A 22,757-nucleotide genomic window follows, 5' to 3' on the forward strand; every position below is an offset into this window, starting at 1 on the left:
AGCTAAACCAGTAATTTCAAAAAAATCAAACCTGTTACAGTATTTGTTACATGTATACATGTACATGTAGGTAAAATTATATACGTGACATCTACATGTAAGAAAGCACAAAAGCCCTTCTTTACGTTTGGTACAAGAGTCAGTGTTCTTATTATATTACTAGACCAATTATCTAGAAAGATATTTATTTATATACGCACATCTTACCATGAAGAATCCTGTAAAAAAATATCTTTTTTTAGTTCACTAACAAGTGTCAATAATCTTGTTAAACTTTACTTGCCCCTGTAACAAAAATGGTACAAGTTACAGAATACCATAACATATAAACCATTAATCTTTGACACGATTACATAATACATGTTATCGTTAAAAAGAACTTCACATTGATCTTTCCTCTTATTCCATACACAGTGTAGGGTCATATTTTTGTATTCTTGAACTTTCAATCTCCTTTGGGGTAACATTGATAATCTTTGGCTAATCTAATATGTTTTAACGTGTTACACCGTCAAATACCCGATCGCTATATACATTTAAAATTATAGGCTGTAATTTGTAACCAGCGAGTTCTATATATATACTGGAATGTGATTGTGTTTTATGCCCTTCTCTTGATATTCGATCGCGAGTAACTGTTTTTATATATTTAAAGCTGATATTCCCACTTTACTTCTTTAAAAAACCTAAATGTAATTATCTAGTTTTTAAAGATCTTAGGATTCCAAATAACAGTGCTCTCAATTCTATGATAAGCGTTCTTGTTGAATGATCTCTCTCTCTTCTCTCTCTCTCTCTCTCTCTCTCTCTCTCTCTCTCTCTCTCTCTCTCATGCATTTACGTTGGTACTATATATGTATAGTTTTAGGATAAAAACGATAGTTCTTTTATCATTATCAACGAGATCAGTCTTGAAATAAGATTTAAATTACCTTTATTGCCTTTCTACAAATAATTCAACCTGTAAGGCAACAAAGTAATAAGAAAGATTTAGCAGAAAAATGCGATTCCTTTCACAGCGATTTAGTTAGGCCAGTGTATTTAAATTACCTTTGTATGTCGCTGAATATTGATACTTCTCATTCCGAGTTCTTTGAGAAAAATTAAGAAGTTAGGTAAATACCTTTTCCGTCCAATAAAACCCACTGTCCACTTTTTTATAACTCTTGACAAGACGAAAGATAAAGGATTAACGACCAAGCCGTAGTTTCCACTTAGTCTTCCCCTGGTAACCAGACCCAAAAATGGACACATAAAATGTTTGACTGTGTTTAATTGGAGTTACGATGATAAAATGGCATCAGTATCCCTACCATCTTTGACGGTTCCAAGGTAAGAGATAGCAATCAAGTACTAGAGACGGTCATATATCAGAGGTTACCAAATAGCAAGGAAATCTGGTGGGCAATCTTTGATGTTGAGTAGCTTAATATTGTCAGTATATAGATTGTTTTGTCTACATGCTGTCAGCAGAAGTTCGATGTTTAAATTTGTATGAAAAGAATTACGGGATACTGAATAAAAATCTTATGCTCAAATATTTTCTTTTGATTTCCCCTCAAATAACGAAGTATTTCTATTTTAACAATTACCCCCCCCCCCCCCCACCCCCACCCCAATCAAAAAAAGGGGCGGAAAGGGTAAATAGGAGATAATTGTGATAGATATGGCAAACCTAGAGTGTATAATTAATCTGTAGTAGTCTGTACGTCAAGATTAATATATGTATATATGTGTTGCATTACTTCATAGTTTTCCAAGCCTATGGTGTAAAACCTCTTTTTTATTTATGTTTATAATTCATATCAATAAGATTAGATTTTAAGAAACAAGGGTATATGTTTCAATTCATAACGTTGTCCAAGAAACAAACAGATATTTCATATGGGCTCCGAAATTTTGGAATTTTACAAATCAGTGACAGGTTTTTTTTTTTATAAAACGACCTTCCAAACTCTACAGTAAACACGTTTATATGGAGTAAGTGGTGAAATTGACAAGTCGACTGCCATTATGTTCAGGGTCAAGGGTTCTAACCTATCAGACATGTACGGACAAATCTTTATCACACCCCACAAAGCCTTTAACTCCTCAAAGAATATATTTACAAAAGAAAAGTTTAAATCGCTTCAAAATATCCAGAAAAACGACTTTTACTGAGGTATTTAATTTCTAAATGTATTTTAGCCTTTTATCAAAAATAGTTTCAAAGATGCATATTTCTCGACTCAGATCTAGCAGGTATTGTTATAAATAAGCTTTTTTATCTAATTTCCATGTACACTGTATTTATATAAATTTAAACTGTTTTTTCCTTATATATTACGCAGTTGAATGAATAGATGTATGCATACCATTTGCTATCTTTTTAAATATTTTCAATGAATAATATTTTCTATGGAATGCATGGTTTTTAAAGCTAGAATCGGAAATTTCATATCAATACAGTTTAACTTTACGAATCATTCAAATTATCATTAAATGGTTATGGAATACCTAAGTGTATTGATCATCATTTAGAAAACGAATTGCCAGACATGTTAACTGATACATGTTTATTCTTGAAACCCGCATCAACAAAATACAAACGCCAATATCAAACTGATCACGTCTGTCAACTTGAGTCATTTTGAAAAGCAATTAAAACTATTATTATGTCTGTATTGGTTTCCGCCGAGCAATAATAACAACGCCTGTCAAAATTAAAGGTAAACATTTCGAATTTCTAAATAACAGATATGTACTTATAATTTTAACTAATCGATTCTAATTTTCGTTTGCATGGTCCAGTAATCTTGGATAAAGATTAAGGACTTATGTTGAGATTAACATTATACACTGGGTCGTTACACCACAGAGAGCCTACTAGTATACTGTAGTATGTTTTAGCCGGTAAGGCCATACTGTTCAGGCCAATAGTGATTAAGGTTTAATGACAACCGTGTCCATTATAAGTGCCAAGAACAGTATGTTATTTTCTTTCGGAGGGTCACTAATCTTGGATTAACTTATGACAGAAGTAAAAAATGTGATATGACATTTCCATGGAATTTTGTGGTCATTAGAATTAACTTGAGAATAACAAAATGAAGGAAAAATATCGCACTCCGACGAATTCATTGTTTACACCTAGTCCGCAGCCCCATCTAACTTCACGTGCGTCTCCCTCTAAAATAGCAGACGATAGACTGGCGAATTCTTCCCTAAGTAACCAGTCGACATCGAAGTTTGGGAAAAAATCAAAGGAAGTCAAAAATAAGTAAGTCTAAAATCCGTTGAATTTTTTATTGTATAACTTCATTTGAAGAGGATTTAAAGAAAAGCTTAATCTAAATAATGTTCTCAGTTACGACAGCCCATTTTGATTTTTTTAAAATTAAATCTGGATGATCAACGAATCTTACCAGATCTAATTTAATATTTTCTTGTCATAAACAATTATTTTCACTAATGATATTGTTCATCAAATTCATACTCGACAGGGTGAACATAGTGTTCCTTTATCTTCGGAATGGGAGAATAAAGCCATTGACTTGTGGAATATGATTTAAAAGTGCAAATGGTTTCAAAGTATTTTGACTGGATAACATCTTTGAACTTTAATCTGTTTACATTTGTCAGTAAAACAAATAATAGCCTCAAGTTAATACTACAAGGGGGCACAACAAACATCCCATTGACTGCACCTTTGAAGCAAGGCAAAAATCATGAGTACTCAAGGAACAAAATCATAAATCAATTTTGAAGTTTATTAAAATATACTTTACCTATATAAATTAAAGTATTTTATAAGATATCTTAAATATGAAAATGGGGACGACATAATTTAGAATTAGAAAAAACTAAAGAATTAATTACTTATATTACATTTGCAATCTCTCTCTCTCTCTCTCTCTCTCTCTCTCTCTCTCTCTCTCTCTCTCTCTCTCTCTCTCTCTCTCTCTCATGAGATTTGTCATATCTAAATTAAATCTCCGGAACCTGAATTATAGAAAATTCCCGTTCTCTCACAGTTTTTGTTCGTATTCTGTCTGACTTTGTCAAATTTATGTAGATTTGTTCCATCATATGACCACGATCAATGTGATTTACGGTCCAATCTTATAAAACGCGACACCTCTTTTATACATGCACAATCGCACAACTTTAATACAAAATGCCTTTAAAGAAGCGCAGTATTACAGAGAAGTGTTCATGAGAAAACATGTCTACATCAGGCGAGACCGTCAACAGAGCTGCCTCTTCTCGGAGAGTCCGAATCGAAAGAGCAGTGACGTAGGTGTTTGCCATGGAAACGCAGGCATAAATTAGTTCAAAAGTTGTTTGAATAGTAATTATTGTCATTTTATTTTCAGGATTGCCGAAATCGTAGAAAGTCCAAAGAAATCATCCGACCCTGTAAAACTACCTCCAACCAAGCAAAATGGTCATCTCGTTCACTCAGACGATCCCGAGCAGACGAGAAAGAGCAAGAAAACCGAGGAACATGATGGAAGACAGCTAGCGGATCCCAAGAGGAAAAAGAAGAGTATGTACTTCAATTCATATATAAATATTTCCGACTTGATTGTATGGAAGTTTTAAGTAAAAAGCCGAATTTGCGTTAGGATTATTTCAATGATGCTGATTTATCCATTTTAAACAATTCTAGTATACATGTATAAGCAGAACATCCTGATTTAAAGTAAAATAAATATGTAAACCGTATATCATGATTTTTATTTCTACCACTGGTACCTTTTACTAATTCACACTAGAAACCGGAGAGATCAGATAACGCAAACATTTCCAACTCTAACTAAATCTATCCTTACCTTGTCCAACTACTAATTTAAAACTTTTCACAAACAAGTAACATTGTGAGGGATTTATTAACTAAGAATTAATTAACGTTAAAGCTGATGAAGACACAACAAGGCCTGCTAAATCAGCGCCTCCCAAAAGGAAGGAAGACGATGCCAAAGACACCCCTACCTCCCCACAAGTCGACAATTATACGCACAGGACCGAGTCCGACTCCCCTACTAATGGTGAGAAAACCCTTGCATTCCCAAAATATGCCTGTAATATGTAAATTATGTAATTACGGAACAATTTCCCTTGAGTGTTGATGTATGGACATGTAATGTTAAAAGCGCACACAATGAATTTAAAACAAAGACATCATGCACTAGCTTTTCTTAACAACATGTTTTAATCTAATTCATTATTGCATGCACATTTTATTGACGAATATGGTTTTACAGGAAAGAAGAAATCAACAAAAGAGCAGGCAGAAAAGTAAGTTCAAGAAACTATACTCATTCTTGAGGGAGATTTTATTGACAATGGCGTACTGAAATGTAAGAGATGTGTATTGTACCGTTGACACCTATAATATAACATTTAAAAACTATTGCCTTTTTAGCTCACCGAGACGAAGTCGGGGGGAGCTTATGCTATACCCTCGGCGTCGGCGTCGGCGTCGGCGTCGGCGTCCGGACCTGGTTAAAGTTTTTGTTGCAGGTCCTGTATCTAACTTATTACTTGTCCTATCTTCACCAAACTTGCATGAATGATGCATCTGGACCTACTAATGGACTTGAGTGACTTGGATGCTGAATCTGGGCCATGAATTTCAGATGCTGGAGGAGGTTAAGGTGTTTGGAGCAGGTTAAAGTTTTTGTTGCAGGTGCCCTTTGATAGCCATTTCTAAGTTACTACTGGTCCAAACTTCACCAAACTTGCATAGATGGTGTGTCTTATGATACTGATGCACCTGACAGGCTTGAATGCTGAATCTGAGCCATAGGTTTCGGATGCTGGATGAGGTTAAGGTTTTTAGAGCTGGTTAAAGTTTTTGGAGCAGGTGCCCTCTGATGATTATATCTTACTTACTACTGGTCCTTACTTCACCAAACTTGCATGGATGGTGTGTCTTATGATACTTTTGCACCTGACAGGCTTGAATGCTGAATCTGAGCCGAAGGTTTCGGATGCTAGATGAAGTTAGGTTTTTCGAGCAGGTTAAAGTTTTTGTTGCAGGTGCCCTTTGATAGCCATTTCTAAGTTACTACTGGTCCCAACTTCACCAAACTTGCATAGATGGTGCGTCTTATGATACTGATGCACCTGACAGGCTTGAATGCTGAATCTGAGCCATAGGTTTCGGATGCTGGATGAGGTTAAGGTTTTAAGAGCTGGTTAAAGTTTTTAGAGCAGGTGCCCTCTGATGATCATATCTTAGTTATTACTGGTCCTAACTTTACCAAACTTACATGGATGGTGTGTCTTATGATACTGATGCACCTGACAGGCTTGAATGCTGAATCTGAGCCATAGGTTTCGGATGCTGGATGAGGTTTAGTTTTTTTGGAACAGGTCACATGTTTAATATATGTAGGTAATAGCACTATTTCAAACTTGCATATATGATCTAACTATAATATAAATGAATGGCAGAGGTAGCTTCAGATGCAGAGCCTGATCTCCATTATCAAGGATGCTAAAAAATATATCTTAGTTATTTCTGGTCCTAACTTCACCAAACTTGCAAGGATGGTGCGTCTTACGATACTGATGCACCTGACAGGCATGAATGCTGAATCTGAGCCATAGGTTTCGGATGCTGGATGAGGTTAAGGTTTTAAGAGCTGGTTAAAGTTTTTAGAGCAGGTGCCCTCTGATGATTATATCTTAGTTATTACTGGTCCTTACATCACCAAACTTGCAGGGATGATGCATCTCATGATACTGATGCATCTGACAGGCTTGAATGCTGAATCTGAGCCATAGGTTTCGGATGCTGGATGAAGTTTAGTTTTTTGGAACAGGTTACATGTTTTATAGATAATAGCTTGCATAATTGATTTAACTATAATATAAATGAATTGCAGAGGTAGCTTCAGATGCAGAGCCTGATCTCCATTATCAAGGATGCTAAAAATTCTCCTACCTCACTCAAACCTGCTTGATAGATGTGTTTGTTGTTAAATGATTTAACATGATTCCTATGATATAGTATATTATGATATGATACACTATTGTTTTATATGATACAATGTAATATCATACATTATATTGTAAAAAGTTATATGATATGATATGATATTGTATCAATTTTTTTGTACATTATTATATGATATTGTATTATGATATTGTTATGTATAGTATTGTATATTATTATACAATATTGTAGAATATGATATTGTATAATATATTATTTTATCGAATGATATTGTTTCATATTATATTGCAATATATGATATTGTATCATATGATACGATATTGAATATTATAATTATAGCATATCGTATGATACAATATTGTATAATATGATATTGGTTTATATAATATATTGTTATATCATACATGAAATTGTTTTATATGATATTATAAGATATCATATAATATGATATTGTATAATATGATATTGTATCATATGATATGATATTGTATAAAATGATATTGTATTATATAATATCGTACTGTATAAGATGATATTGTATCATATGATATGAAACAATGTTTTATCAAATTATATTGTATCATATGATACAATATTGTGTATCAAATATGATACAATATCATACAATACAAAATTATACTATATTATACAATATAATATCATATGTTACAATATTGTGATGTATTATGTGATATGATATAGTATCAAATAATGCTATATTGTATTTATATTAGATATTATGATATTGTATTATGTGATTAAATACAATAATGTATAACACGATACAATGTCATATTATATGTTACAAAATCATATTGCATCAATATTTATTACAGTATTATATTGTATTAAATGATATATATTGTAAGTATCATTGGATGCAATATCATATTTTATATTATTGTATTGATAAACATTGTATCTTATAATAATGTATGAAATGAACATAGGATTATCATACAATTTTTTTACATATGATATACGATATTGTGTCAAAACAGTATCCATGAATATCCAAGATCATTAACTATGATTTTCATATCATATGATAAAGGTGGTTTTAAAGGTGATGCCTCATAAAGTTGATGCCTCGTCTCGGTGAGCTTTGTAATCTGTGATTACCTATGTTTGATACATGCTTTAAAGGCATAAATGGTATAATTAAAAACGATATAAAAATCGACAAGTAGTAGATCGGTATTATTAATCGATGGGTCACCGCAGACATTATTGACAGATATTGTTTTGACGTAGGTGGGGGTCCCCGGCGTTAAGACCAATAATACCAGTTGATGGCAAATAAAATTTAAATATAACTGTTAAAATATACCCGGGGTTTTAAAAGAGGTGCGTCCTGTTGACATATCACGGAATGCCTTTCATTGGCGCAGAAACATCAATGTTATTAAATCGTTAGGAACAAACAAACAAGCAAACGATCAGGAAAAAACAGTATCAAGTTCTAGAAAATTTTAACCCTTTTGAGATTTAAAGATATTTATGCGAAAATAGCCGTTCATTTAAGATGACTGAAGAATGTAACTGTTTTTTACTTGAAAAGCGTGAAATTGTAGAATCCCATCTGGGGGCAAATTGAATACTTTTTGAAATACATACTTTCTACATTTGTAATAGATCTAGAAACACCAGGTTTTCTTTGCCATTAACATTTACCCAAAATTTGATAACCATAACGTGCAGTTTTCATTATATTAATGTTGCTTTATCCTTTTCCAAACATCGTACAGGGTGAGCGAAAATGATAAAAAGGGAAGAAAACAAGAAGCTGAGAGTCCGACGAGGTTTTCAAAGAGTCAAACAGAGAAACAGAAATCCACCCAACAAAGTCAAAATTCCCAAAAAGCAAGACCTGGGGATGAAAGGCAGGAATCTCCAACAAGACATAGTCCAACCGGGCACGATAAGAGCCGCCCCGTTACTAAAAATAACAGAAGTGAGCACAACCCTGCAGCAGACTCGGACGATAAAGTATTTTCACCAGTGTCAAAATATGATGAAGTTTTAATGAATGAACAGAAAAGAGAAGAGCAACTCATGAAACTGAGACTACCGAAAAAGACCAGGTATGGTCCAGTCAGATCAAAAGGATTGCAAACCCCTAGGACACCTCGCAGCAAAACGCCTAGGTCTCGAACTCCAGGTAACCAAAATTTCATAAAACTTACTGGGTATTCCCACTCTGATGTTGGAGATTATAGAAGACCTGTACGACGAAAAAGTATTCTCAATAACAAGGATGCAGTATTGCTGGAAAATTCCCGACCCAAATCCTACAAATGGGAAAGTGATAAATCGATCTACCGGGTGGAAACGAAGGAATGGGAGGATCAACGTGACGAAACGACGTGGAGACCGTCGGTGAACAGCCCAACTGATTGGCTGAAAGTGTACGTTGGTGACATACAGATCAGAGAAAAAAGTGCTAAATCTAGAAGAAGCAGCCCCGAAACCGCGGGTCGAAACGTCCGTCCTGGTGCACCTCAGAGGAACAGCAACGAATACATTTTAACCAGGAGGCAGGTGCCCGTGTACAAGAACATGCAATCAGCTTATAACACGAAGTTAGTAAAAGATAAACAATCGCGTGAAAAAAGGTTTTTCCAAAAACTGCAAGAATGTCAAGCGCTTAAAGCAAAAATGCAAATATCAGAACTAGTCGATCGACAACGGAAACGAGAAATTACGAAACAGCGTCAACAGGGGCAGTTGAAGGAGTTACGACAACGTTTTGAAGATGCTGCGTGGGTTAGATTCAATACTCAGTATGTGACGTCACGCATTCTTGAGCATGAAAAAATGAATCGCTATGCATATGGACTACCAGAAGAAGTTGATGGAGCACCAGAGTTTGAATCCAAACTGAAAAGAAAGCCTCCTAAAATCAAAGTGGATTTTGGAAAACTAGAAAAGGTTAACAAGAAAAAGTATGGTTCAATGTTCAGTATTTACAAGGGGCCCGAATGGGACCCATTGGCCAAAACACCCCCGATGGAGGGAATAGACACAGTTGAAATAGACTACGAAACAGAAGAAGGTCAGTGTTGCTTAACTTTGTTTTTTATCGTATGTATACTTTATAATTTTTTCGAAAGAGGGTATAGCAGCTACCTCTGTGGTGTTGATGTATGCTAAATCAACGCTGTACACCACAGAAAATATATTGTTATTTTGCCATTGCTTTCTTATAAAAACGTTAACATAAAAGTAAACATCCGTTTTTTGAAGATTAAGAATAATGGCAGAAAGTCTCTGTATTAAGACCGTGTTCCATTTGTACGTCACCATTTGGTACTTTGTTTGGACAAAATGGTCGTAATAGACGATCAATAGACCAAAATGTATCTCTAAAGAATTAAATCTCAATTGCCGTCCCGGGTAGAACTTGCATGTAAAGTTCAAATTATCCACTCCAACACTTCTCAAGTTTCAGCGAGACCTCTCTCACGCAATGAGCAAAGATTGTAAAGATTCCAAAAAGTTGTTATTTTATTTCCTTAACCTTTTTAATGGCTGATTGAATGTGAATTTTCTTGCATACAGAGTATACCCAGCACGACGTAGAGGAAAATGATGGCGGTATATATATATATATATATATAATCTAGATCTCTTGACTATTTAAATGGCTGTCAGCACGGCAGTGTAGAGTTCTTTTGTAGAGTTTTCGTCTAGCTGAACCTGTCTGGAGTTATTCGATAATCTCTTTAACACATTATGACACACCTGTTGTCAAGGACGCACATATACTTTGTTGATATTCTATTTTTAAATTCACTATCGCAATATATAATCTTTTTTTTTCATTGTATTCTGGTAAAGAACGCGGACGAAATTGGTAATTATGATGTGGGTTTTGATTTGAATTGATGTGTGCATATATTGTTAAATTGTGCATATGTATTATGTAATGTTAATTACACTTATAATGATCAATCGAGAGTTGATTTCGGTTTGGTTTTGGATGTTTCGTAACCCACGCAACGTCTTTTGTACTGTAGTAACGCTCAACGTTCAACTTGTCAAAGCGCTAACGCTAACTCAGCCACCTGATTAAGACAAACTTTTGACATTTTTTTATGCAACAAAAAATCTTCTAAAAAATTAATTCACTTTCAATCTATGATAACCACTCAATATTTTCAATCACCTAATTCAGAAACTCAAGGCAATGTTATTTGTTACCTTTGAATATTCAAAGTTCTGTTCATTGTACTCCTCTGATCTATGATCATCTCTCATTATCTACATATAGACACGTGACATACTAACATATACACGGACTCTCTAGTTAGGAGTTTTGTAACCAAAATATTCTCCAACTGATTCACCTTGTTACAAAACCCTTGGCTGGGAAGATGATCAAGTCATTACGTTCTAGTATGTTGCACCTCAAATGTAGATATGTTTTTTCCGCTTTTATAATAATTAACACACAATTCCAGAAGAGATGATCTGAAATTGAAGTTCACATATTGAGAAAAGCAAATAAATGTTGTCTTCGTTAAGCTCTTAGAAATTAAATTAGATAATTTTCTGCTTTTCAGGAAACAAAAGGGTCAAAACAAGGAGGGTGAAGGACGTTATTCGTGAAGCAGAGAAAGAAGTTGCGGATTTAAAAGGTATTTCTTAAAAACATGAAAATTTTGACATTTTTTTCTACTGTTTTAGTGCAACATTGAATCCATTCTAGTAGATACTAATTTGCAAATGTTGAGACTATATAATCGCCATTTTGTTCCAGACATAGATATTCTTTTGGTCTAATAAGTATTGTATGTTGTATATATAACCGCACATTATAGATTAGAACATTGTAGGTTTTAGTACTGTTGTACAAATGTATAAATCTCTCATGCTTTGTTCACGGGAATTAAGTAAAACGGATACACCTGGGACTAAGGTTTTCTTTATTTAGAAGAATATTGTGAAAGCATTAGGAAACGCCAATGTCGTTGTTGAATCCATCTACAAAATAAAATGCCCATCTTAGTCGATATGTACCTATATGTAATCACAAAGATTTATGTGTTATAAAGATGGTGAATTTTCCTGAAACCATAAAAATCGAAACCCGGCTTGATTCATAAATGTTTAAGATATATGTTTTTATCTTCTATTTCATTTCATATAATCATTATCATTTTGGTATTGTAAATGCAAGTTCAAAATCCTCTGAAATTTAAGATTGTATAATTTTTTTTTTAAAAATGGAGAATTGTATATATGAAAAGTATGAACTTGAATTATTTGGGAAGTTTAATTTGAAAGTCTAGCCTTATACAAATGTGGATGTAGGTTGCAAGGTGAATGATTATTAACATCTTTTATATACAAATAGTAAATGTAATATGTAATCTCGATTTTTTAATATCAATATCATCCTACATGTACATGTACATGATTTAAAACCGGGAAACGTTACTGCATTTTTCAAGTTGTCAATTTATTAATTTTTTTGCTTTTTTTTTTAGCCAAGGAAACTTCCACGGGGTTTACCCCTAGGGCATCTGAATCTAACAACAAAACCACGAATGGTTTAGACTTGGACAGTGACGATGATGACGATGACATGTCAGATATTTTCGAAAGAGCAAGGAAGAAATACAACTTGGAGATAGACGATGAAACGATGTCGCGCAGCCGGAAGTGACGTTATTGAGTAACGTCATTGAGCAATCATGTTCTCATTTCTTGTTCCTATCGATTTCGTTTTTGAAACAAATGAGTTTCGATTCATCCCATAGTGCTATTTAGGATCTCTTTGTTATTCGATTCATTTTATTTTCTTAGTTATATTTATTAATGTCTTTCATATTTAATGTACATTCATGTTGGGGCACAGCTACCATTGTTTTCTTGTCAAATAAAATCGTAATCCTTTCCGAGTCTCTTTCTTACGTTTACTTTCATCTATACTACTATATTAAAATAATAGACTCGAATTTTTGGGCGTTAATACCGAGAAATCGGAAGAGTACTGTCTTTTGTTTTATATATTTTAAACATCATTGTCACAATTTGTGTTAAAAGGCCTGGAAATTCCCTCGTTTATAAACTGAACTTTGAAAAGATAAAGAGGCAGAACCGTGAAAATAACTTTATTTACAGTGTAAAGAAAACATATAAAGCTAATGCATACAACCCACTCTAAATACACACACACACTCATTCACTCAATTCACACACGCAAATAGCTGAAAAATCACACAACGCATTCGCACAAACAATATTAACAAAAAAAAACTAGCCCCCTAAATACCCCCCCCCCCCCCCAACATATATAAACAGAATAAATAACCCGACTTTGGCTGATGTCACTTATGAATACTAAGTCCGGACAATGCTTTTGAGAAGTTGTATTTTAATAAATAATTTTACCCGCGTGCATAGTTGAGACCACAATTCATGTTCATCATTGGTGGTAAGGATACATCACACGTTCATGTATATCGCATAAACTGGTACACGTGCGTAGACACACTGTCATGTAAACCAAACCTTTCGTCACGGATGTTACTGGACCATATCACCAGCTCATATAGTGCCCGTGCGTCCGCGTGTGTCACATGTCCCACGTTGACTATGGGTCCACTATGGTTAGTTTGTCGTTGTCCTGCACCCACGGATGATATTGTCATGTATATAACCAACCACACCCACTCAGCTAGTCGCCTAAAATTCGATTCATTGTCGGGTCCTCAGTGAAAATTACACTACACTGTTCAAAACACACATTAGATTCAACCGTCGGGCTACCATATTTTAAATTCTTATACAAACAAACAAAAATGTCATAAAACACTTAGCAAAGGACAATAAAGATATATAGACAATATAGATACTTAAGTATGCGCATTCTAAATTGAAATGATAATGAAAAATACTTCTCACTTACTGCTGTTCTTTCTCAACACTGTTTATCGTACTTTCACCACACAGGAATTCTATTCAAACACTCCACACAGGATTAGACATAGGCCACACAGGTCTTAAGAAATATTGTCAAACTCCACGAAGGTTCATACAGAAGGACACACCTTCTCTCATCAACGACCTGGCCGGAACTAACTCATGCACGAAAACCGGTCTAACAAACAATGACTAGCTGACCGTGGCACTTTATGGAGCGCCGTTACTCACAAAAATTAATAGACTAATAAAACTTTAATTGAACATAATTATGTACAAAATTGTGACAATCATTGGTACCTGAAGATTATCAATTTGTTTTTATTTTTTCCCAGTCAATCCTCGCTAATTAATAATCAACGAAAATGCCTTTAACAAATCCGGAAATCATCTTGATTTTTTGCGCATTACATTCACGCTAAATCACGGGGGGGGGGGGGGGGGGGGGGGCTCTTTAGTTTATGTTTTCACAATATTACATTTGCATGGATATATAAGTATATAAATATATAAAGCAAAATATTATTATTATTTTAATATAGTAGTATAGATAATAAGAATGCTTATGTCACAATAGCATTTAATATACTTAAGATAGAAAAATGAATACGGTATTTTTTAAATACTAGTAATTTAAATCAATCATTAATTATAAATATTTACATATCTGTTTAATACTCAGTCAAGCAAAAGTACTGCAGAGATTTATTTTATTCATAAAATGATTTCATTTTTTAACTTTTTCTTCATCCTTTTTCATTGACTGATATTTGGGCCAGCGATGTCGCAGTCAAAGATTTTGTGATCCCGCCTGATCTTATGATGCATGCGCATCGATTTCATTAATATACAATTTATGATTTTGATTAGGTCTAGCTACTCGTAACTAAACGGACCTGTCAGGTATTGGTTAACTGAGTACCGAAGGCCAAGGTCATATAGATCATTACGTTTTTAGACGGAGGCTCTATGAGCCTCCTCTATTGCTACCGGTCAGCTCATATGTGACGTCGATAGTGGATTTGACGGACACCACCTAGCGGCAAAATTGCAATATTCGTTTGGGATTCATATTTCAATATATATATTGAAATAAATATCTTATTTGCAATTACAATAAATAGAACTATACATATTGCGATCAATAAACATAATTTCTCTCGAAAATTTTAGGTTATATGTCAAATTCCAAGTAAGTATGAATATGCATGAGTGTAAGAATAGCAATGGTGTGTAATCGTTTAGTGGCTATTTATACTTTTTATTCAGCTTCCTGTCCGTGACGTCAAATAATGAGGATTCCTCAAGAACCATCTTGTGTTGACCTAAATATTGAATAATTATGAGATTTAATGGATAAACGCGGCGGTGGTTCTTAGTCTGTATCGTATATTACTTGCGCATTATCAATTAATCTCCTGCGGAGATATATCTTTCTATGTATAGCTACACTCCCGCCCCCGGCATCGATCCAATGAAATGGTTATTCAACAAGTTGAACCACTGATATGTGAACTTGAGTATTCCCCCCCCCCCAATTATTTACAGACAACCGTGATCGTAGCATGGCACATTTTAGTTTAGCTTTACTTGGCATGCATACTAAACCTACTATAAGGATAGTGAAACAAATAAATTAAACATCCAGATTACACCCATTAACGCACCCCCTCCCCCCAAACACATTCAGTGTGTGCATAGGTAGAGTACCCAGGCCACGTGGTATGAAGCTTGATTAATCCTGCATTGTCTGGCCAGCGCTGTCGAATAAGTTGGGAAGTCAGTGTGTTTTTGCAAGCTGATAAGCGAATTTCGCGTAAAAAATGTAATAACATTTTACAGAATGTACATATTTTCTTTTAAAAGTGAAGTACGGGGTATTACAAGATCTACTGCGGTATATTATCTTAAATTTAGGTTTAAAGAGTTATTACAGCAAATTCTCTTCATTTTGGATATTTCCCTTTTTAATCATAGTTAGATAAAAGAATAGAAGTCGTGCATATACTGAAAGATTGGATCTTTTTACAGCAAAAAAAGCTCGCGATTGCGTGTTAAATATTTTTACGAAATTCCTTATTTATATCTCTAAATTTTTTTTTACACCACAAGTACAATCTGTATAAATTCGTAATAGTGTCATCCCTTGCAGAAAGTCACGATGAAATGTTTACAGCTGATGCGCTAAGCTTTTGATCAAGAGGCTGAGCTAACAATCTTTACTTTTTGGACCGCCTGAAATGATTAAATCAACGGTAATTTTGAGCAAAATGAGCAAAATGAGCTGTTGCATCTCTTATATATAAATATTTCATCTCCATTACTTTTTGAAACGCTTAGAAATATATCTGATCACTCTCTACAATCGAATCGTACATTCTGCCAAAGAAAAAGAACAACAACTATGCGAGATTGAGATCATGCATGTATTACCTACATGTAACATTAGGGGTTTTTAAGCATGAACGATTTTTTTATATGAAAAAAGGTCACTGTTCAGAAGTTTTTATTGATTACATTTCATAAATCTTAGTATATATTGTAAATCATTAGGTATAATACTAACTAACAATATATTTTTGTTTGTAATTTGTTTTTGCATATTCCATAAAAGAGCACGAATATATTAGCAAAGTAGTTTCTGTCCTGTAGTATTTAGTATTGCAAACTCTCAATTGATACTCTAAACCTTCTATATCTATTACGCGACATGATTCATATGATGTTTTCCTAGAATTCTTAAAATTGTCGGAAAAGCCCGAAAATTCATATTATGAAAAAATGCGTTATTCAATTACGGATAAGAAACTACTTGGCATGCGATTATATATCGTTCATTTTAAGATAAATATCAGTCGATGAAATCAACTCCCGTCGGTACTTCAATACTTGGAATTATTCGATTAAAGGGGCATGGTCACGATTTTGGTCAAAAATCATTTTTTCGATTTTAATGTTTACAATGCTTCAGTAAGGGATTTTTAATAGGCAACCAAAATTTGAGTGTCATTTGATGAGTCATAATCGAGCTACAGAGCTTACAATTCTTCGCTAGTATGTAAACAAAGCGTTTGTTTACATTTTGAATGTTGAAGTGAAAATCCCAGTTTTAGACCTAAAATGAATGTGTTAATCGTTAGGAACTGTTTATTTATGCTTAAAATGAATAATAAGATAGACAAACTAGCTTTAAAAAGATTTTTTACTGGTATATTGAACCCATGTAAACAAAAACGGGGCACGAGCCTTGTTTACATGACAAAGAATTGTAAGCCCTGTATCTTGCTTAAAACTCAACGACTGGCACCTAAATTTCATTTGACCATTAGAAATGCATTCCTAAAGCATTGCAAATAATAAAAAAGACCATGCCCCTTTAATCTCCTCCGCAATGATGCCTCCGTCTCTCAGTACTTTCAGTACTTTGATTGGGAGTTGATTTTAATCAACTCTCCTATGCAGTTACTCTGGCAAACCGAAAGTGAAACAGTGTTTGGACCTAAGTAAAAATCATCACCGCTGACAAGACGTAGATCTTGAAAATAATAGATGAATTCGGTGTACTGTATGCTGTACCATTGTTTTTCAATAGAAACGTATTTATACATACCTTGAAAATAGTCAGATTTTATATAGTACGAACAATTTAATTGTTTTTGTAGTTGCATGTATTCCTACGCCAGAGTTAAATATAGCCTCGTTCAACCAGACGCTCGGCTGTCTCCGTAAATCTACGACAAGCAGAGTATCTCTCTTGGTTGTCGGATATTAACGGAGACAGCCGAGCGTCTGGTTGAACGAGACTAGAGTTCAATAATATATTGCTTCATGATTCATACGGCAACATGATTCATACGGGGTTTTCTCGAAATTTTTGTCGGAAATGTACGAAATTCAAATACAGATTAGAAACTACTTGCCATGCAAAATAACATATCGTTAATTTTGAAATTGATAATAATCAAGAAAATCAACTCCCGACAGTACTTAAGTACTTTGATTGAACGATGTATTCTCATTACTACAAAGGTACCAGTTTTTGCAAACAAATTTTAAGTAACGCAGGTGATTTGTTTGTGCACTTGTTTTCTTTCAAAATAATCGAATAGTTACTTTTGACTTAATGGACTTAATGACTTAATGGACGCGATGTACAAAAATCCATGACAATACGAGGGAAATGATGATCCTACGGGATATATATATAAAAACAGTTCCGTAGATTGGTCTCCAGTTCATGTCTTTCCGATTTCAACTGTTCTGTTCGTGCAATAGTTCTCTTTCACTTTTCCTCTTTTTTTATAGTTAATTCGTCTTTTAATTTGACACATTTTGAGATACACTTTTAATTTCCTTGTTTATATTGTATAATTCTGATAAATCCTTTAGAAGATATTCCGTTTTTCTACCGTTTTCATTATTGGAACTTGTCCTGAGACAAATATCATCAAATTTATTTGATGGCCAATTGAAATTGTTTTACAATAAATTTGTCTGGTTAAATGTGGGTTTTTTTTGTCTTGAAAAAAAACCGGGTCATACTTAAAGTTGCAACTTTACCCTTTGAAGAGAATGCATTGAAAATTGTCATCTGCGAAGGACTATGTCGTGGAAATTTGATATTTTCATCATTTCGAACGCCTGTATATAGATACATGTAGTAGATGTTATTCATTCTCAACCTTTTGTTAATAATGATGATTAACACAATACATGGAAATAACATTTTTATATCAAACAATTGTATTACCTTCTGCTTTTTGCGAAAGATGATGGCTATATCGAACCTGATTACATCCCAGCATAATTAGAGCAACTCCTGTCATACTGTCAATAATGTCAACTACGATGGGTTGCAAATTCAAAAATCGCACGATTGGGCGTTCGCATTATAGAAAGTAAATCTTATGTTATCGGATCAAAATTCGCAAAATCAGAACACTTTTGTAGAACAACCATCATTCGTTATGGAAAGATGCTCGTGGAGTTAGTGGGTCGTATTATCTCATGTATTTCCATCCCCACGAATGGTTTTTGTATATTTGCTTTAAGTTTTATTAATATCATTCCAATTTCAAAATTTATCCCATGTTGCAAAATAACGGTCATGATGTTTCGGTTGTTTTAATGTAATTATTAAACAGTTTCTGGTTATTTTTAAATCATTTTTGTATTTGATGATATCATATTTCTGACGTAAAGATATACATTTTTCCACTCAAAATGAATTGTTTGGTTTACGAAAATATCATTAATACTTTTAAACGTAGAATAAAATAGCACCTCATCGCTATTTATCATCAATCATAACGTAATCTTTTCATTTAGCAGAGTTTTGCACATCTTTATAATGCCAGGATCAACATTAAACATTAAAATCTTTGATTTCGATTAAAACCAAATCAAGAGTATTTCGTTGAAGTAATAAATTTTAAACCATCACCAGTGGAAGTGGATTTGGAATGCAGAAGAATTCAAATTATATGATAAATGGACTAACTGTTTTGAAAAATATTTCACATCTACGCTAGCAAAGGGTTTTCGGTCCACTCCGCTCCCCATAAACGGGTAGCGGAGTGGACCGAAAACCCTTGGCTAGCAAAGATGAATATGTCATGTCATTTATTAAAGTGCATTTTGATTATAATTGAACTTACTTGTTACAAGTATATTCAAGCATCCCTTGATTCTATCGCAAGGATCACACGTACACCTCTCTCGGCAGAATCTCCCATAGAATTGGGGAGGGCAGTCTTTCTGACAGTTAACTCCGTAAGTACCAGGAAAACATTCTAGTCAAAGAATCAGATACCATAAGGTTAGATCAGTTACTTTAAAAGTACAAAAATGCCAGTAAGATGTCTTGAGTTTAAGTTTTACAGTAATTACCTGTGCAAACGTTTCCAACAAGTCGATAATTCTTGCAACACGTCAAAGGACTCCTAAATTTGATACATGAATGTGACTGTGCATTACTATACTGTAAAAGCACATATTATCGTTGGATCAAAGAAGATAGGGAACAAGATAGCGCAAATGCCCATTTGGTTTTATCGTAAAAATATTTTTCCAACCAAATATACTAGAGGATGTTATATTACAAGTTTACAAAAGCACAATTTCTAACTATATTCAGTTTTGAATATTTTAACAAACGATAAGAAAAAAAATAGATTTTAAAGTTTTGGTGGTATCAAACCCACAACCTAAAAACCCTAGCTCTATATTGTTACCTATGTCTGGTGCTCTAACCACTGAGCCATTTCAGTCACAACAAACTTTATTGTGAAATGCTAATTGGAACTTCAACCACGAATTTACGGACTTGTAGTATTTCTCTAAAACGTTAAATTGTTGGAATACAAAATGGCATTTTTAAAGTATAGTGGGCAATCTCTCATCGTTTTTGTTGATTGAAATCGGTTTGATTTCCTTTAAACCTTATATAGACTATGACAGAAATATGGAGCCCAGGAGCCAGTTTTACTAAAGGTCGTAACTCAAAACGTAGACGTAAACGTAGACGTAGACGTAAATTAGGCTGATTTTGCGTTTTACTAAAGGTCGTATCTTACGTTTTGGCGTAGATTTACGTCAAAATCTACGGGTGACGTGCAGCAGACGTAGGAACGTACGTAGCGTAATAAAAATGGCGACGTACCTACTGATGCAACGCGCACTTAGAAGAGAAAGGGTTTTCCGCGATAGGAGTCAGCCGCTAGACTCTCTGGATGACGTGGATTTGATCTCACGGTATAGATTTCCTAGGAGAGTTCTTTTAGAACTAATTGATGCCGTTGATGCCACATGTAGACCGGCAACGAATAGATCCCACTCTATTCCCACACAACTGCAGGTATAATGTAAACAAAACGAAGGTTAATGAATTGTTGTCTCCCTTTGGAGCTCCCTAACGAAGTTGTGCACCCGTTCATGAAATTATTCGTTCTCTGAAACTTGCAAGTTGAGATGTTTAAGCATATACTTTTTCCCAGCTGGCAATAGTAACATCATTGAGTGACCAAACATGAACTGTATGGTGATATGAAAAAGATATACTGTAGCACAGAGAGAGAGAGAGAGAGAGAGAGAGAGAGAGAGAGAGAGTTTCTTTTCGCATCAATGTATCCCTTTGAATTAAATTGAAATATATATAAAGATATAAACCATAAAAACAAAACACGATCAGTCTGAAAAATAAAACCTATGGTTTTTTAAAATAATCATAATGTCAGGAATCAAATTTCCGGCAGAAGTCAGGGAGGCGGATCCATGATTTGAAGTCAGAGGGGGCACCCGTTTTTCGGCGGGAGACTGTAAATGTATCACTTTTGGTATCCCCATGAAATCAATTCAAAGGAAAAAAGTGCCTTTATGTTGCTTACAATTAGGAGAAAATAAAATCAAGCTGTTTTCTTGTTGATAGCTAGAGCATTCACTTTTTTATACAACACAACAACTTTAATACTTGTACACACATAACTTGAATTCAATTTAAAAAGTGATCTTTACTGAACCTACTTAATTTATTATCAAAATTTGGCATTCAAATACAATTATTTTACAAGTATATTTACAAATTACAGGTAACAAATGACTTACCATATTAATAAGTTTCGAAGTAACATAAACCTTCAATACGTATAACCAGTTTTGGCGGGGATATAATTATTTCAACAAAATTGTAAAAAAAAAATTAACAGAGACACTTTAAATAGTCGTTTAATTTAATATGTTTATATAACTTTTGATTATCAACCTATTTTTAATTATTAAAGATGCATGAAAACAAAAACATATTTTTAAAGTGATAGAAACAAAATTCTAATATGCTACACGCATATTTAAGGAAAACAGTTCAGTGTAATAGTATTAGATGTATATGTGCAATAAACATCTTGCCAGTAACAAAATGGGGATAGATAATCAATACTCGTCTAAAATTCTGTTGCTTTTTAATCAAATTAGATAGGAGTAATCTCAATTTAAAACTGATCTGATAAAGATTTAGTACGTACTTCTGGCATATATGTTGGCTACATGTGTACCTGATTTTAAAAAAAAAGCTTAACTTCAAACGTGCATAACAAATGTGAATTGTTTCTTTAAAAGGGTGTCCTATATGATTCCTTTTCAGGTGCTATGTACTTTGCGTTACATAGCAAAAGCTGATTTCTTTTCCGAAGTTGGGGACATCCATGGGGTTTCAAAGTCGTCCGTGTCTATATGTATACCAAAGGTGTGCCATGCCCTTTGTGAGCATTTGCAAAACATTAAATTCCCGTCGTCAATAATGTCTCTGAGGAAAATAAAACAACAATTTCACTCCATAGCCCGCTTCCCCAACGTAGTAGGAGCCATAGACGGGACGCTTATCCCTATCAAAGGAATGGGTGGCGATGATGAGCCCATCTATGTATCAAGGAAGAACTTCCATGCCCTTAATACACAAGGGGTAGTGGACGCAGAGATGAGGTTTGTCCATACACTATAAACGTATTTGTACAATGCAGTCCATTTACAAATGTAATTCATATGAAGAACAATGCATTTCTCAATTCTATACGATCAAACGATGCTGTACTCATGTTTCAGATTTCTTAACATCAATTGCCGATTCCCAGGCAGTACGCATGATGCATACGTAATGTCAAACTCCAGCATTCCAGAAATCATGGCTAACCTACCAGAAGGTGGCTGGCTGCTGGGGGACTCTGGGTATCCCTTGAAAGATTTCCTCATGACACCATTTAATACCCCGTCTACTCAAATGGAGGAAAGATATAATCTTGCTCACTGCCGGACAAGAAATATCGTAGAGAGGGCATTTGGCGTGCTCAAGTCCAGATTTAGGCATGTGATAAGATTTCAAAACATCATG

General features: G+C 34.2%; 4 protein-coding genes across 10 annotated transcripts in view; 2 read left to right on the top strand and 2 right to left on the bottom strand.

The window, feature by feature from the left end:
• The window catches only part of LOC128182391 (thialysine N-epsilon-acetyltransferase-like), an 18,099-nt gene extending 16,822 nt beyond the window's left edge, over positions 1-1,277 (bottom strand). Inside the window, exon 1 of the mRNA XM_052851004.1 lies at positions 1,124-1,277. The gene's annotated coding sequence lies outside the window, so the exon portion shown is untranslated. The remainder of the gene's footprint in view (positions 1-1,123) is intronic.
• The window catches only part of LOC128182386 (uncharacterized), a 16,744-nt gene extending 3,897 nt beyond the window's left edge, over positions 1-12,847 (top strand). The window contains exons 2-8 of one of the 4 annotated variants that reach the window (XM_052850993.1): positions 4,356-4,528; positions 4,899-5,030; positions 5,247-5,280; positions 8,695-10,001; positions 10,508-10,543; positions 11,512-11,586; positions 12,439-12,847. In XM_052850993.1, coding sequence (XP_052706953.1) covers positions 4,356-4,528; positions 4,899-5,030; positions 5,247-5,280; positions 8,695-10,001; positions 10,508-10,543; positions 11,512-11,586; positions 12,439-12,617 — 1,936 coding nt within the window. In that variant the 3' untranslated portion in view covers positions 12,618-12,847. Of the gene's footprint in view, positions 1-4,355; positions 4,529-4,898; positions 5,031-5,246; positions 5,281-8,694; positions 10,002-10,507; positions 10,544-10,786; positions 10,803-11,511; positions 11,587-12,438 lie in introns of all 4 variants that reach the window. The other 3 variants (XM_052850996.1, XM_052850994.1, XM_052850995.1) reach the window with 3 other exon arrangements.
• Positions 10,809-22,757, bottom strand: part of LOC128182394 (angiopoietin-1 receptor-like) — an 18,691-nt gene continuing 6,742 nt past the window's right edge. For 2 of the 4 annotated variants that reach the window (XM_052851007.1, XM_052851008.1), the window contains 3 exons: positions 19,766-19,818; positions 19,534-19,668; positions 11,599-11,932 (listed from right to left, as the gene is read on the bottom strand). In XM_052851007.1, the coding sequence (XP_052706967.1) occupies positions 11,901-11,932; positions 19,534-19,668; positions 19,766-19,818 (220 nt within the window). In that variant the 3' untranslated portion in view covers positions 11,599-11,900. Of the gene's footprint in view, positions 11,420-11,598; positions 11,933-13,282; positions 13,640-19,533; positions 19,669-19,765; positions 19,819-22,757 lie in introns of those variants that run through there. The other 2 variants (XR_008243412.1, XR_008243413.1) reach the window with 2 other exon arrangements.
• Positions 20,390-22,757, top strand: part of LOC128182389 (putative nuclease HARBI1) — a 4,621-nt gene continuing 2,253 nt past the window's right edge. Inside the window, exons 1-3 of the mRNA XM_052851000.1 lie at positions 20,390-20,732; positions 22,014-22,351; positions 22,472-22,729. Coding sequence (XP_052706960.1) covers positions 20,526-20,732; positions 22,014-22,351; positions 22,472-22,729 — 803 coding nt within the window. The 5' untranslated portion in view covers positions 20,390-20,525. The remainder of the gene's footprint in view (positions 20,733-22,013; positions 22,352-22,471; positions 22,730-22,757) is intronic.

The sequence above is a fragment of the Crassostrea angulata genome, chromosome 4 (genome assembly GCF_025612915.1).
Source record: "Crassostrea angulata isolate pt1a10 chromosome 4, ASM2561291v2, whole genome shotgun sequence".
Lineage (NCBI taxonomy): Eukaryota > Metazoa > Mollusca > Bivalvia > Ostreida > Ostreidae > Magallana > Magallana angulata.